We start from the raw sequence: 14,227 nt of genomic DNA, 5'->3' as shown, positions 1-14,227 counted from the left end.
ATGAATACTCTACAATGATACTTTTGGCTGCATTCGGAGACTTTCTTTAACCGTGTTCGGTGAATTTGTATCGTTTTCTATTTATAGTATAGAAATAGATATAATTTAATTATTTAGTATACCAATTCTGTTGATATTATACCATTTGAACATTATCAATCAAAAACTAAAACTAAAGGAAATTTACAATATTGACAAAGAAGTTAATACAAATTATAATAACATAACTATGACAAAGTCTTGTCTTCTACTAGTGACTAGTGTCAGCTTCTGTTAAGTCATGTGGTTTTAATATGTTTAACTGCGTTTGATAAATTTAACGCTAAAATCATTAATATTGCCATGTATTCGCTTAAGTTATAACAAATATTACACTTATCTTAAAACTACTGGTTTAAATGTACTCAAAACAACGTTTAGGGAAATTACTTATTCTAAATTATTAACTTCTTTCCTCAAAAATCATAATTGTGTCGATTAATTAATTAATCAAATATTTAATTGTTGTGCTATGTACGTTGTACACATACACAATGTATGTCGTCTAATCAAAAGTTTAATCAAAATTGCATAATATGCTAACAAAAGCCTTCAAACTCTGCAAAACCTTAAATGGTAGTAGTTGTAAATAGAAAACGACCGTTGAAAAACAAACGTTTCTCAGAAATATTGATCCAAAACAGCTGAATGCACTATACAACGTCATGCACGTTTTATGCAATTAAAAATATAAACTTGAAATCAAAGAACAAACTTTTTAGTTATGTATGTACAGTGAATATTTTATTTGTACATTTGTATTCACAAATTTCACATTCTAGTACACTGTCAAGAGTAGAACATGAGTATTGCTAAAAACGTCATTAACTATGATGCACTGTAGCCTAATAACTGCAAAAAAGAACAAATTAATTTTATTTTCACAAAATATTGGTATATCTTGTTTAAACTATTGAATAGGTCATTCCACAATAAATCTAACAGCAATTTTCAGATTGTATTTTTCCATTGTTACTTACAACAAAGTCTTCGACAGAAAAGTCTACAAAAAATATGCATACGTTTTAAGCAGATAAAATATTATTACTATCGTAGCAACTAGCAAAGTTTTAAAATGAAGCTTAACTGCTTTCGTCAGATTAATTTATCTGGCTGTGAACAAATGACAAACAATTAGTAGGTATAAGTGAATATGGATAAGGAATAAAGTCAGAACTCAGTTATAAATTATTTGTAAAATTGTTTATTTAAATTCTGTTCAAACACTTGCAGTGGTAATTATTACCACTGCCTTATTACCAATATATTACCATTATTACTGCATTTATTACCAATTATTAAAAACCTAGTGCATGGAAGAAATTATCACTACGATATTATACTTGAATAGTCAGCTTAATGCCATACTTATAGTATTATATTTTGGTACACTGACCCAACTGTGCCCAACCTAACCTAACCTGCCCTAACTTCAAATGAACTACCCACGCTGTTGTTCTATTTTAGTTGATACAATTGTTTTAGTGAGAAGAGTGTCAAAACAGAAGAGCACATTTCAGAATACAAATGACTTGTGAGTGTACAACTTTTTGTTCCTATAATTAAACGTTATTTGAGTTATGGTAAAAGTTGTTAACAAGTTGTAAATACCACGAATTGCGCCCAAGTTAGCTGCCAAATATACAAAAATTGGGCCTAATATTCGCAATTCACGTTACAAACAAAACAAAACTTCAAACCATTATTGTATTCAACTTAGTTTTTAATACCATATTTACTAATATACTATTGCGGTTTTACCTCGCGTAACCCATATAGGGTTTTCATAATTTTTATTAATTGCATTACCTAAAGTTTAACAGGTTGAACAACCTTTTGGATATACATATATATTTTAACAAAACTGTTAAATTAATAACGCATTAATAGATGATATTGCTCTACAATTATAATATTATTATGTTAGTATATCAATTTAGTTATATTTTGTTTTATAACAACTGTTATAATTGAAAAAAAAATTCATTTCGGGAGTCAACGTATGCAACTGTGAACAACCCGAATTAAAATTATGAACTCGAGTTATAATTCAACGTTTTCATTAACAAATTAGTAGTTTTAATTATTATAGCTATTTAACGCGCATACGACAGTACTACAACCTTTACTAAATTAAAAAAAAATACTTTAAGATCACGTTTTTGGTAGGGTTTTTTTTTTAAAGACGTGTTTATTCAATATTAGCAATGATTTATTTAAAATGTACACCTCTGAAAATTTTATTGTTTTTAAAGTTTATTGTTAATAATAGTCTGTTAATTTATCAATGTATGTGTGAAATTCTAAGTATATGGTTCCTGTATTAACTGTAATTTTAGTTGAGCCAACTACCTACGTATTTTTTCCAGTGAACCTATAAACCAACCGCCAACGATCAATGACTATGTTTCTTATTGTTATTGACAAAACTTTATCTCAGTAATGACTTGATGTTTTGAACATGTTTTGATTTTAATTATGCCTACAAATGATTAGTTAGTTAGTTTACAACGCGACTCGTTTAAATGTAATTTGTTACAGTATATGCACCATGAAAATTATAATAATACCACGATGTACTATGTACTAATTGAGTAACTATAGATAGTGAAGAAATAAGTCTTCTCAGCGTTGTTATTGTAATTAATATTATAAAACGATTAAAACAATGAGCCATTAATAGGTATAACTAGTGTTTTATATTTATTAATTACAAATAATTTATTTTCATTAAAATATCATACAGATCTGTTACAGTAATTATCTGTAAAACGTTTAAGATCATCGACTAACATATGATTTTCATTTTCTATAGCAGAAAATCAGTTTTAAATTTGCCTATGTTATAAAGCTGTTTTGTCGGACAACAGAAATTATCTGCTATCAGCAGCAATTATTGTAGTGACAGGCTGGTTGGTATTGTCCCGTACATTTACCACTGTCCGATTTCGGCAAAGGCTACCGTCGAAACCGTTTAAAGCAAACAATATTGTGTAATTTCAAATAACAGTTTACCTGATCAGGTCTCGTGACCGTCGACTGGCCGGACGCGTGCGTGCGTGCCACGTGGGTGACACTTGGACGAGGCTGAACAGACGTCGCTGCTTGTTTGCCGACAGCAGCTGGTATATTATTTATGGTATTAGAATGCCGACGAAACCGGAGCTTTAGCTGTGGAAAATTCACTATACTATTGTCTAACGCGGAAACTTACTAGGCGGCCCAACCGGCAGACCCCGTACGAACGAGCAACGTACACAAACGAGCGCACGCCACCACCGCCGCCGACCACGGACCGACGCTGACGTTTTACCACCGAGTGCCGTCTCGGCCGAGTCGCCGTGGCCGTGCTGCGCCGTCGTACGCGGACCGCGTGCTGGTCGGTGACCGTTAAGTCTGCAGCATAGGTACCTTGTCCAGACAGATTACGTTTGTGATTTTACCAATAATTAAGAGGCCGCCAATCCGTCACTATTCTTAAGGAGTAAAGTATAGGCAATTTTTTGCCTATACTATACTGCCTAATGTAAAGGTTAAGGGGATTGCATGCGGTTGGTTTTTAAGGAGTTTTGTATAGGCAATATTTAAGAAAAAAGTGGTTTTAATAAATTTCGATAATATCGATTAATTCACCGGTCAATTTGTACAAGCTTCGTGGTATTATTTTTAATTTAAATTATTTTGTTTATGAGTAAAAACCATTTTAGCTAATATAACATACAGTTTTTGTTCCATCGCACAAGCTGAACCAGTGATCCGATAAGTAATCTGAAAACAGATTTGAATACGCCATAAAGTTTACTTATGATCGGTAGGTTTTTTTATATCTTATTCCAACTATGTATAAAACACGTTTGAACATTATATAAAATTTTAAATTTTTAAATCAAATTTGGAAAGGGTTAAAATAAAAAACTGAAAAAAGTACCCTGACCGATCATAAGTAAACTTCATGGCAAATTCAAATCTGTTTTTAGATTGGTTATCGGATCACTGGTTCGGTCTGTGCAATGGAATAAAAATGATGTGTTTTGACTAAAAAAACCGACCGCATGCAATCTCCTTAAATTATGATTTGTAATATTATTAGTTCAGTAATTAGGACTCTTTTTCGGATTATCACAGCATCTTTGACAGCGGTTTTAGACAAACGTAACTACCCATATTCTGTATTATCGACTAAATAATAATAGTAGACAATTTTTGTTCACATATTTAAAATAATGAGACCTTTATCTAGGTTCTCTAACGAGAGTCTCGTTGGTTTTTTTTAATATTATTAACCCAACATTCACAATTTGTATTTTTATTCTGGCATTTTTTTACTTTTTAAATGCTTATATTAAAGGTAAAATTAAGTTTAAAAAAAAATGACGAGAGAACCTAGTTAAAGTTAGTCTCTTTTTAAACAGTACACATTATAATATATTATATACTATATTATATTGGTACAATTGTTTAGTTGTAAAAGAGAAGCTAGGGGCCATAGCCGCCCTGAGCCATCTGAATCCCCATCAAGATGCTATACTCTGTGACTACGTTTTTATGGATACTATAGTATAGAGGGCTCAAGCATCCCTAAACATTTGAAGCTAATTAGGCTACTAATAAGTGACAATATACATACAATAGAACAAATTATTCTAATATAAAAGTATTTAAGAAATTAAATTATATTATGTAAATTATACATAATCAAACGGCTGTTTGATAGGATTATTAGTTTGATTCAATGATAATAGACAATTATAATATGTATATTATACTTGGATATTATTTTAGGGACGACAAACGCCCGGTCCTCGCCACCACTCGTTGATGTCGGCGTAATTCTTTGGTGGATGGTTTTCGTCGTGTAACATAGCGCAAAGACGACAGTAAAACAACGTAACCGTGGTCACGTCGGTAACCACTTCACCGGTACCTTTCCATTTGAAGTATTCGTTGTACAGGTCGTCGTTCTTGTCCAATTCGTGTAGATAAGCGGCCAATTGCTGTGGTGAATCGAAGTCGTTGACGTGTATGAACGAATTTTTGGGCGCCACTAACTCGTAATCTTTTTTGGATGGTCCCAAAACGATGGGAACCACGTCGTGGCTAGAAAGTAAAACCACGCAACAATATATTCAACACAATGTGTACAATGGATAAATTCGGCATTGTTAAAATATAATGTATTGATCTTACTAGTACGAGGTGACGAATAACTTTTCGGTGATGTAGTACAAACAGTGTGCGTTCTCGAAAGCCAAGTAAAACTTATAAGACGTCTCCAACATCTTAAAACACGCGTCCGAATTCGACTTGGGACATTCCAAGGGACCGCATTGGCCGTAAATATCGACCGTTATGTACTTGGACAATTCGGTGGCGTACTCTAACCGATTACTGTTTGCATGGCAGTTGGAGACGAACCAAGCCACCTGTTTGGTTTTGCCTTGTGCGTAGTTTCTTAAGGGCAGCGACGGGGATCGTTTTTGCATCTCTTCTTCGTCGAATGCATACCAGTACCCGTAAGGGTTCGGTATGTCGCTATCCATTCGGTATTGTGCGGTCCAGTTGAACATGTCGCGATCAGATTCCGGAATAACAGCCGTCGAGTAGGGTGCTTCGGTGTAATAAATAATCCATATCTAAAGAAGTGACAAAACAATATTCATCCGTTATCATCTCAAAAAACTAGGGAGTATACAATATGACGAATTGTGACTTAAAACGAATGATACATACAAGAATCATTGTCAATTCAGGCTTTATAGTTACTAAGAAGTAAATTCTCAAATAATTCAGAACTAACTTCGATTTCTCATGAAGATTTGCATTCAAGAAGATTATATCTGTAGTAGAACCATGAGTATCATAAATAATAATTACATACGGAGGATACAATATAAATTGGTGATTTGGCAACATTGCACAGTATTTTGTGCTCTATAGTGTTTTTAAAAAGGTAAATCGTTCTCAAAAGGGTGGCAGCCAAATCTCGTAACGATTCAAATAACAAACTGATATCGTATATTGGTATAGTGTACCGAATATTTGGTACACTATACCATCAGCTATCAACGATTAAAAAATCCTAAAAAGTCGAAATCCAATAAATTATGAAAACTTAATTCTGAGTAGGTATTTACTATCCGTGGCACGCAAATTCAATGTGCGTTTTAAATTACCTTATTGTTTTTTATGTAATGGGAGATAGTCATGAGCAACAAATTGGACGCATAACAAAAAGAGTTCTGTGTGACTTGAAAAAATTAACTATCCTTTTTCCAATCTTACAATTTTATTTAAAACTTGTATTTTTAATGCTAAAAATTTTGTTTGAATGTCTCAACCCTTTTTTATCGAGCGCCCATACATTTATTTATACAAATTAAGCAAATGTGTCTATGATTTGTTTTAATAAATAAAAATTTAACCATGCATATTTGTTTACTGTATATGCTATTAAAACTATTACTTACTTGATTTGGTTCTCTTTTATGTTTGGGTCGCTCGTAATGGTGTCTGAATAATATAGCATCAGCTGTTGGAGCCAAAGATTTATCTATAGTGAGTGAGCATCTGCTCACTGGACAATCTAAAAACTCCCCTTGGTTAAGTTTAAGTATCTCCCAATCATTGCCAATTCCGTTATACAGTAAAATAGTTTTGAGTTTTGTTGTTTCATTTTTGTATGTATCCGGCACGTATAACATTTGTTCCCTTATTCGGTCACCATAAGGCAATTCTTCTGGCCATATCAAACGCTTACTTTTGTTTTTTGTCGGTAGTCTGTTTATCACATATTCCTCTGCAAAGGTTAGTGAGACATTTTAATGAATGTTAAAAACGACATACATACGATTTAAACCAAACCGTTTAATCTCGAGGGATTTTCGAAAGTAACCTAAAAACCAAAAAATGTTTAAACTTAAGTCAATCAAATAAATGTTAAATATTTTATCATGTTAAATGTCCTACATTTAACAGATAAGTCAAATACCTGACCAAATGTGATAAGTTGTGCTAGTTAAGCTAAACTAATTAACTAGTTAATTAAAAACACGGGGATTATGCAAAATAGTATACATTTCTCCCATTTAGGAGAACCACTGTTTAAATATATTAAATTAAATAATTCCATAGTAGAGTTGGCAATTCTAACAGGAATTACGATTTATACACTACGCCTATATTAAACACATACTATACCAGGGTTGGTAACTCATAAGTTTTAAAGCGGGTAAGATTCAAATAAATATTGAAATATACATACTTCATTTTGTGTAGGAGACGACGCCGTAGAAGGTTTTTGCTGTAAAATCACTATAACCACTAAAAATGACAAAGTCACTACACTAATACTTAAAAGACGTCGCACTATTAATGGCTGCCGGACAAAGCATTTACAAATCGATCCCATCGCACTGCGTTTGTAAATTAGTTAGCTGATACTTAAAGATCGGATTAACCGGAATAAATATTTATAACAGCATTGTGTGTTTCCCATAGAATACTGTAAACTCTCTACTTAACGAACATGCATGCGAGATTAAAAACAAAACAATAATTTTATGGAAAGTTTACAATATTAGGCCTATGCAATGTCAACGTGTCGCACTTTGTAGCATAATTTGCATTATTTGTACATCTGTGTAATGTGATTCTACACATACTGCGAGCGTTCAACTAACCTACACACTGGTGGATTTTGTATTATAGCTGGATCATTGGTGTTTTAAACGCGAGAACGATTCATAACTATTCATGTTAGTCAGTATTTCACAATCGGTACTTACAAGTTACAATGTCAGTAATTAACAGAGCAAAACAATTCATCGTTATAAATATTTAAAATTTCATTGTAATTTATACACGTTGTAAAAGTTGACACACGTATCGGGTAGTGGGGGCCTAAAGTTGAGGCGAATGACTGTTGGCATAAATGAATGACCCTAAAATGCCCTGTATTAAAAAAAAAACTCTGTTCAATTATTTACTAACTGTTCTGTCTGAACTCTTAGTAGTCGAATAAGTCACTAAAGAAGATAATCAAATCGAAAATATGTAATCGAGAAATATTATAGCGCGTTTGCTACTATTTTTTTCGCGTGTATTAACATGAAGCAATTATACTGTGAAAATACATCTATAAATCTACAAAAAACGTGTAGGTATACATTTTAACACAAGCAATTTTCGATTATTCATTTTACGGTAAATATAAAAAGAAGTAAAAAATATTAAACTCAATTACTAATAATATTTTATCAAAAAACGCGTTCATAGGGAAATCTAGATATATCTTAAACTTTAATTTTTGACGCTAAAACTGTTCAGATTCTTAGAAAATTTCATAACCTGAGATGTTTTTGCATGCAAATGATAATTAACTAAGTTGTTAGAGTGACATACAATAATTATTAGGTATCAAAAGGATTTATTTGTATTATGTTAATACAAGATTAAATAAAAACTTTAGCTTATACTTTACTCATATGTTTATGCAACAATACAAATCTGTAGTAGTTTTTAATACTTATTTTATTTTATTAGAAATCAAAAATAGTCAAATTGTTAGTATTTATAATATTTTTAGTAAGTTTGGGAATTTGTAGATATTAAAATATAAAACTTAACATTGAGGAAAAATTATAAACCATTTGCATAAAAGAAACACAAAAATTGATTAAACGGTTATTTTTATGTAAGTTTCCAAATTTGTTTCACAACATTTATAGTTTTGCATTGAATAATTTATTATTGATAGTTTACTTTCTAATATAATCATCATTATAATTTTGTGAACTCCCTAACCCTACTATTTTCAACTACTATATCCCCCGACCTCTTTGTACTAGCTTTCTTTTTCTTTTTCATCAAATAATTTGTACTTCGATTCATCATATCTTTAAACTATTATATTGTATTTATACTTAGAATTTATGCTTTATAGAAATATATTCAATGTAAGATTTTTTTGGTGAAAATCTGGATTTTTAGGGTCCCGTTGCTATAATAGGTTATATTAATATTAAATAGCCAATTTAAGATTAAATAGCCATTTTTAGACCGTCTTGATGCAGACTATTTGTCATAATGATAATATAGCCTATCTTTATAAGCCATCTGCATAGTTTCTTTGTCAATTAATACGATTTCTCAATAAACAAGGATTTAGAGTTTTGACTTTTGTGCTCAGGCAAGTCTAATTCGGTTACTAGCTAAATACATTATTTTAACATTTATTTATTATAAAAATACTTTTTTGAAACAAATGAATTGTATTTGTTCCAAACACGGAAGAGACAATCCATCTGTGCTTCGGCTGAGAAACTCGTTGTGCACAGGACCAGAGCCATATTAGCGCATAGGCACTATAGGCACTGTGCCTAGGGCCTACGAACATTTTTGGGCCTATAAGATGTGTGGCTACGATTTTTTTGTAATATTTTATGTTTTTTATTTATTATTTTTATAAGTTAATCTGTACACGTTGGCACAACAAGTAAAATATTATGTAAATAAGAATAGACAGGCAAAAATAATAACATTACTCGTATATTTACACTGGATGTTCATCATGGTAATTACCTATAGAAATCAGCAACAGAGAACTTGAACAATACTAAATATCTAAACACTTTACCAGCCGTTCTCAATTCTCATTATAAATAAATATTTTTTAAAAAAATCGTCTTTATACTTTAAATAATCATTAACTAAGTAACTTAAGAAAAATTGCCTATACTTTACTCCCTAGAAATGACCGGTGTGGCGTCCTCTTAAGGGGATTGCATGTGGTCTGTTTTAAGGAGTTTTGTATAGGCAATATTTAAGAAAAAAGTAGTTTTAATAAATCTCGACCATGTTAAGAGGACGCCACACCGGCCATTTCTAAGGAGTAAAGTATAGGCAATTTTTCGAAAAATCTTATTTTAGAGTTTGAACTATAATGCATACTTAAAATACAGTAATGAGGATACTTTGTTGATTGCCATTTTTTTTTGTCAGACAATCACAATCATTTCTATAGGATAAATTACAATTTTTTCCCTTCAAAACCGCTTTGCGCCAATTAATTTATCTCAGACTTCATATATAGTTAAGGAAAGAAATTCATACATATTATTTATGACAAAATTATCTGTGTTCCATCATCCGTATTTTTTCGATATACCTAATACAACCAAAGAAAATTAACCTTTAAACAACAAACCTACTTAACTCTAAAAGTAGTTACTTGGCCAATACAGGCTAATTTTCAATACTTTTACCACATATTATAGTCTATTAAGTTATATAGTTATATAACTATATTTAATGTCTTCTAGTTATTAATCTAATCTTCTTCGCCAGCTTAACGCTTCATTCGAGACCAGCACTGCCATACATCTCAAAATCGTGTTTTTTTCGGAAAGGTTAAATTTATAAAATAAATGTATTTTAACATTTCTCGAAAATTAGATTATCCGAAATTATTTTTTAAAAAAAAACCCAATTTTTACTGCATCCAAGCGTTTTATTTTTAAGTAACATCATTACCATTATATACCAAATCATCGTCGCGACCCAACTATGCGAAATTAATCAAATTAACTAAATTACAATTTATATTATTTTAGATTAGGTATGTACTTCCGACTTCGGTACATGAATTATCGAAAGACTTTTCGATCTTTGTAGTTGGCGGTGTTTTTTGTTTTTTTTTTAAACAAAATTTACAACGTATTAAGCACAGCGTGAAGGTGGACACTCCTAGTGTCGCACCGGTTTTGACACAATATTAAAGTGTTCATAACAGCTAATGTATTATTATTACATAGGAAATAAAATCACTAATGCAAATCCCAATGGACCGTCGAGCGATACGGTTTAGACGGTTTTAAAACTGAATGCACGAGTATGCTCATAAATCTGCCCGCGCACTACCGGCAATTAACCTGACCTCGCATTTTCTCCACTCATAATGTACACAATATACTTGCACGGTCCTTACGGTAGGAAAGTATAATATGTGTTATATAAAATATATACATATATATTATGTATACATATATTTTTTTTTTTTTGTTGTAACGGTCAAACAACAATCGGTTGTTTACGACTTTTACGCTTAAAACGCGGATGCTGTTAATCATAATAATATGTAAATAAAAACGTGTTGAGCCTTATGCTCCTAACGTTTTCACGTCCTAGGTTAAACAGTAAACACATTTAAACAGGTCAGTGAATCAGTCACACGAGCTGTGTAAACGGGCGAAACAGTTGGTTTGATTTTATCAACGAGCACAGCATAACATTTGACAAATCGTTTTAAATGAATTATGGTCGACTGGAACCCAAAGAGGGTCAACGGAGTTCTTGTACTCGAGTTTTTGACTGAAGTTCTAGATAATTTAATGATTTTTATAAAGAGAATTTCACACGTCTAATTTTGTAGTAAAATGTTAAGGTAGAGAACATTTTTCGCCAAAACTTCATTTAGAGCTAAAATAAGGGTACACTATTTTTTGACCAATAAATTATGGTTGAAGACAAATTAGTGAATGAAAAATACTACATGAAAGCAAATATTTTTTGGTTGTTGTTGGATTTCCTGTTTACCATACAATGTGTCAAAACTGACCACAGACAGAAAAATAACTGAGAAAATCCCAAAATTTAAGATTTAAAATCGCTGCTATCTCATTTAGTTCTGGACAAACTTACTAACTATATATTTCTTTTTGGTGTTCTCATTAAGATTTCTCGTAAAGTAATGTCAATTTTTAAAAATATATATTTTTATTTTATGCAATTTATTTGTAAGGATATTTTTAATTCGTTTGCCTAAAACAGTATTAAAAAAAAAAAAAAATACATATATAATCAACGTTGGCCGTTAGCCGACCAAAACGAACGGAGACGACATTGATCATTGTCATACACGAATGCCTATTCCATTATTGTTTTATACTGTGAAATATCAACACGTTTAGCGTTTTTTAGTACCTTCTTGGCTCTCGGCACGAAAACACACAGACAAACTCGAATCGGTCACGATTTTTCTAATCGTATATAATATAATACATACAACACGGAAAGGATGGAATTGTATACCTAATGAACAGGCGCGATCGTTTTTGTTGTAGTCAAGTAGTCGAACGAATTTCGCCACTATTATTGACCTGTTAAAAGCCTCGCCCATCGAATTCCTGCGCCACAGGCAAAGTTTTTTTGTAAACACCAAACGTACGGCGGCGGTGCTCGTTCTGGAAACCGGATGCCGCCGCACAAGAGAATAGGTCTCGCGTGGGCTTTGGGAGTGTTCCATCACCGCGACACCATAAATGGCATTAAAAAAAAAAAATAATAATAATAACCAACCCCCACGCACTGTTGGTCAACTCGTTTTTTGCTGCCAATTTTTTATTTCATCTTGTTTAGCCGGTCTCTTTAAACGTCAAGTAGGTACGAGCCCCAACGAAGTGGTTCACGGTTAACACTCCGATAGTGCACTCGTTCTCCACACTATTAACTAGAGTTATCAATAGTTTAAATACTTAACTGTATTTCTTTATTCTCCCGTCGAATCAACCGAACCGTCCGTTCAAACGGTGTTTAATTTTAGTAATTAAGTACAAGTACGTGTGTGGTGACACACGACGACAGCGCCAATCAAAGCCTAATATAATAATTAATAGACAAAATTATTTTTTTTTTAATTAATTCCAACGACTTTTCAATGTCAATTCCAGTGACAATTGAGGGGCTCTATGCGTAAAATAAAAAGTGTAGTAAACAAATTGGTTTTCTATCCAGCTACCTATATGTTTTGTTTGGCCAAAATATCACAAGTTGACACTTTAAAAAACAAAAACCTTACAATATACAGAATAAATTTTAAATAAATTAACCACTATGCCACTAATAATTTTTTTTTAAGTAAGTGCTTCAAAATTTAAATAATTATACAATTATAATGAAAGACAATTTTTAAATGTATATTTTATTTTATTTAGTTGATTAATTTGCTTTTTTATTATTTATATATAAATTAAAATAATTTACCTAGAAAATAGAAAATATTCGACTAACGACTGTTTGTTTAATTATAATAGGAGTCAGATGAAATTATTTTTACGACTGTTCGTCAGGGTAATTTCCTTTTGTCTTTGTTATAGACAATAATAGATAATTAAATAGATATTTTCGGTATTCAACAATTTTGGCTTTTGTATTCTAGTTGAACATTTTTCTTTTTAAAAATGTATACGATGTCATTAAATTATTGTCAGAAAAATTGACTCACGCATTGAAATAATTGGCTAAATTGATCATCCGGTATGAGCCAAAATAAATGTTTATGTGCTTATGTCATTTACTTAAAAAGAAACATCGTGTCGGCCGTTCAGCATGATTGTAATTTGATGTTTAATCTATACATTGAGCGTAGGCCGTATTAAACAGTATCTCTACATAACGTTTAGCTATGGAATACGTCTATTAAAATGCTCTAAAATACAATTATTCAATACTTACCGTCCAGCAGCGCAGTTGGCTTTATGACAAAAAACGACGCACATAACAAAACATTTACATCAATAACACAAGTCGTTTGCATGGTAATTGATACAAAATTGATCGCCCACCAGTCTCAAGAGACGTTTGTTACACTGATAGTATAGTCTATCGGTAAAATATGTGTGACATATTGATAACGATAACAGTAGCTATTAAGAAAAATCGCCTTATATTTGTACATATAATAATTTGAACACGGCTGTCAGTGACTGAAAGCGTACAATAAACTTTTGGCATAAACTACAAATGCTCTGCGTTCCACATTGACGTTATAACGCTAATTAAAATATATTTTAAAAAAAAAATCTAGTTTTCCGAGCCCAAACTTTGATAAATGCCTAAGCACCGTCTGTTCGTAATAGTTTAATATTTCAGGGAACATAAAAACGCACTGCGTTTGTAGGCGTGCGCGTGCTTGGTGCATTCTATGTACAAATAATATATTATATTTATTATTGCAATGATTGACCCACATGTAGTTTCAACGTAGGAGGATACGGCGATTAATGCGCTTGTCTACTGAAAACTGCATTTTGAACATTACTGGCCTTCTTAAAGAATATTGCGCTGTTTACAATATAATATTATAATGAGCGTACAACAGCAGTTGAAAATAAAATAGGTTTAATTTTTTATA

At 31.7% G+C, this 14,227-nt stretch overlaps 2 protein-coding genes across 4 annotated transcripts in view; both read right to left on the bottom strand.

The window, feature by feature from the left end:
• The window catches only part of LOC126843823 (potassium voltage-gated channel subfamily KQT member 1), a 120,149-nt gene extending 106,571 nt beyond the window's left edge, over nt 1-13,578 (bottom strand). For 2 of the 3 annotated variants that reach the window (XM_050581668.1, XM_050581658.1), the window contains exon 1: nt 3,055-3,307. The gene's annotated coding sequence lies outside the window, so the exon portion shown is untranslated. Of the gene's footprint in view, nt 1-3,054; nt 3,308-13,548 lie in introns of those variants that run through there. The other variant, XM_050581669.1, reaches the window with a different exon arrangement.
• On the bottom strand, nt 4,751-7,749 carry LOC126843891 (glycoprotein 3-alpha-L-fucosyltransferase A-like). Its single transcript, XM_050581693.1, has 5 exons — nt 7,301-7,749; nt 6,901-6,931; nt 6,507-6,835; nt 5,227-5,672; nt 4,751-5,136 (listed from the first exon to the last, which is right to left on the bottom strand). Exons 1-5 carry the CDS (start codon nt 7,445-7,447, stop codon nt 4,818-4,820), a joined length of 1,272 nt encoding a protein of 423 aa, XP_050437650.1. The 5' UTR covers nt 7,448-7,749; the 3' UTR covers nt 4,751-4,817.
• Nucleotides 13,579-14,227: the final 649 nt, after the last annotated feature.

Source organism: Adelges cooleyi, unplaced genomic scaffold (genome assembly GCF_023614345.1).
Source record: "Adelges cooleyi isolate 19-005CV unplaced genomic scaffold, UGA_ACOO_1.1 ACOO_flye_CR_arks_rails_tigmint_CR_PRNA_108, whole genome shotgun sequence".
Lineage (NCBI taxonomy): Eukaryota > Metazoa > Arthropoda > Insecta > Hemiptera > Adelgidae > Adelges > Adelges cooleyi.
Note: the sequence above shows the minus strand (reverse complement) of the source record. Positions and strands in the feature narration are given on the sequence as shown.

Excerpts from the sequence above, each read along its gene's own strand:
- LOC126843891 (XM_050581693.1), bottom strand. The coding sequence starts at position 7,447 with ATGGGATCGATTTGTAAATGCTTTGTCCGGCAGCCATTAATAGTGCGA. Across the intron at positions 5,673-6,506 it reads ATAAAAGAGAACCAAATCAA|ATATGGATTATTTATTACAC; the intron begins GTAAGTAATAGT and ends TCACTTCTTTAG. Across the intron at positions 5,137-5,226 it reads TTATTCGTCACCTCGTACTA|CCACGACGTGGTTCCCATCG; the intron begins GTAAGATCAATA and ends TTTACTTTCTAG.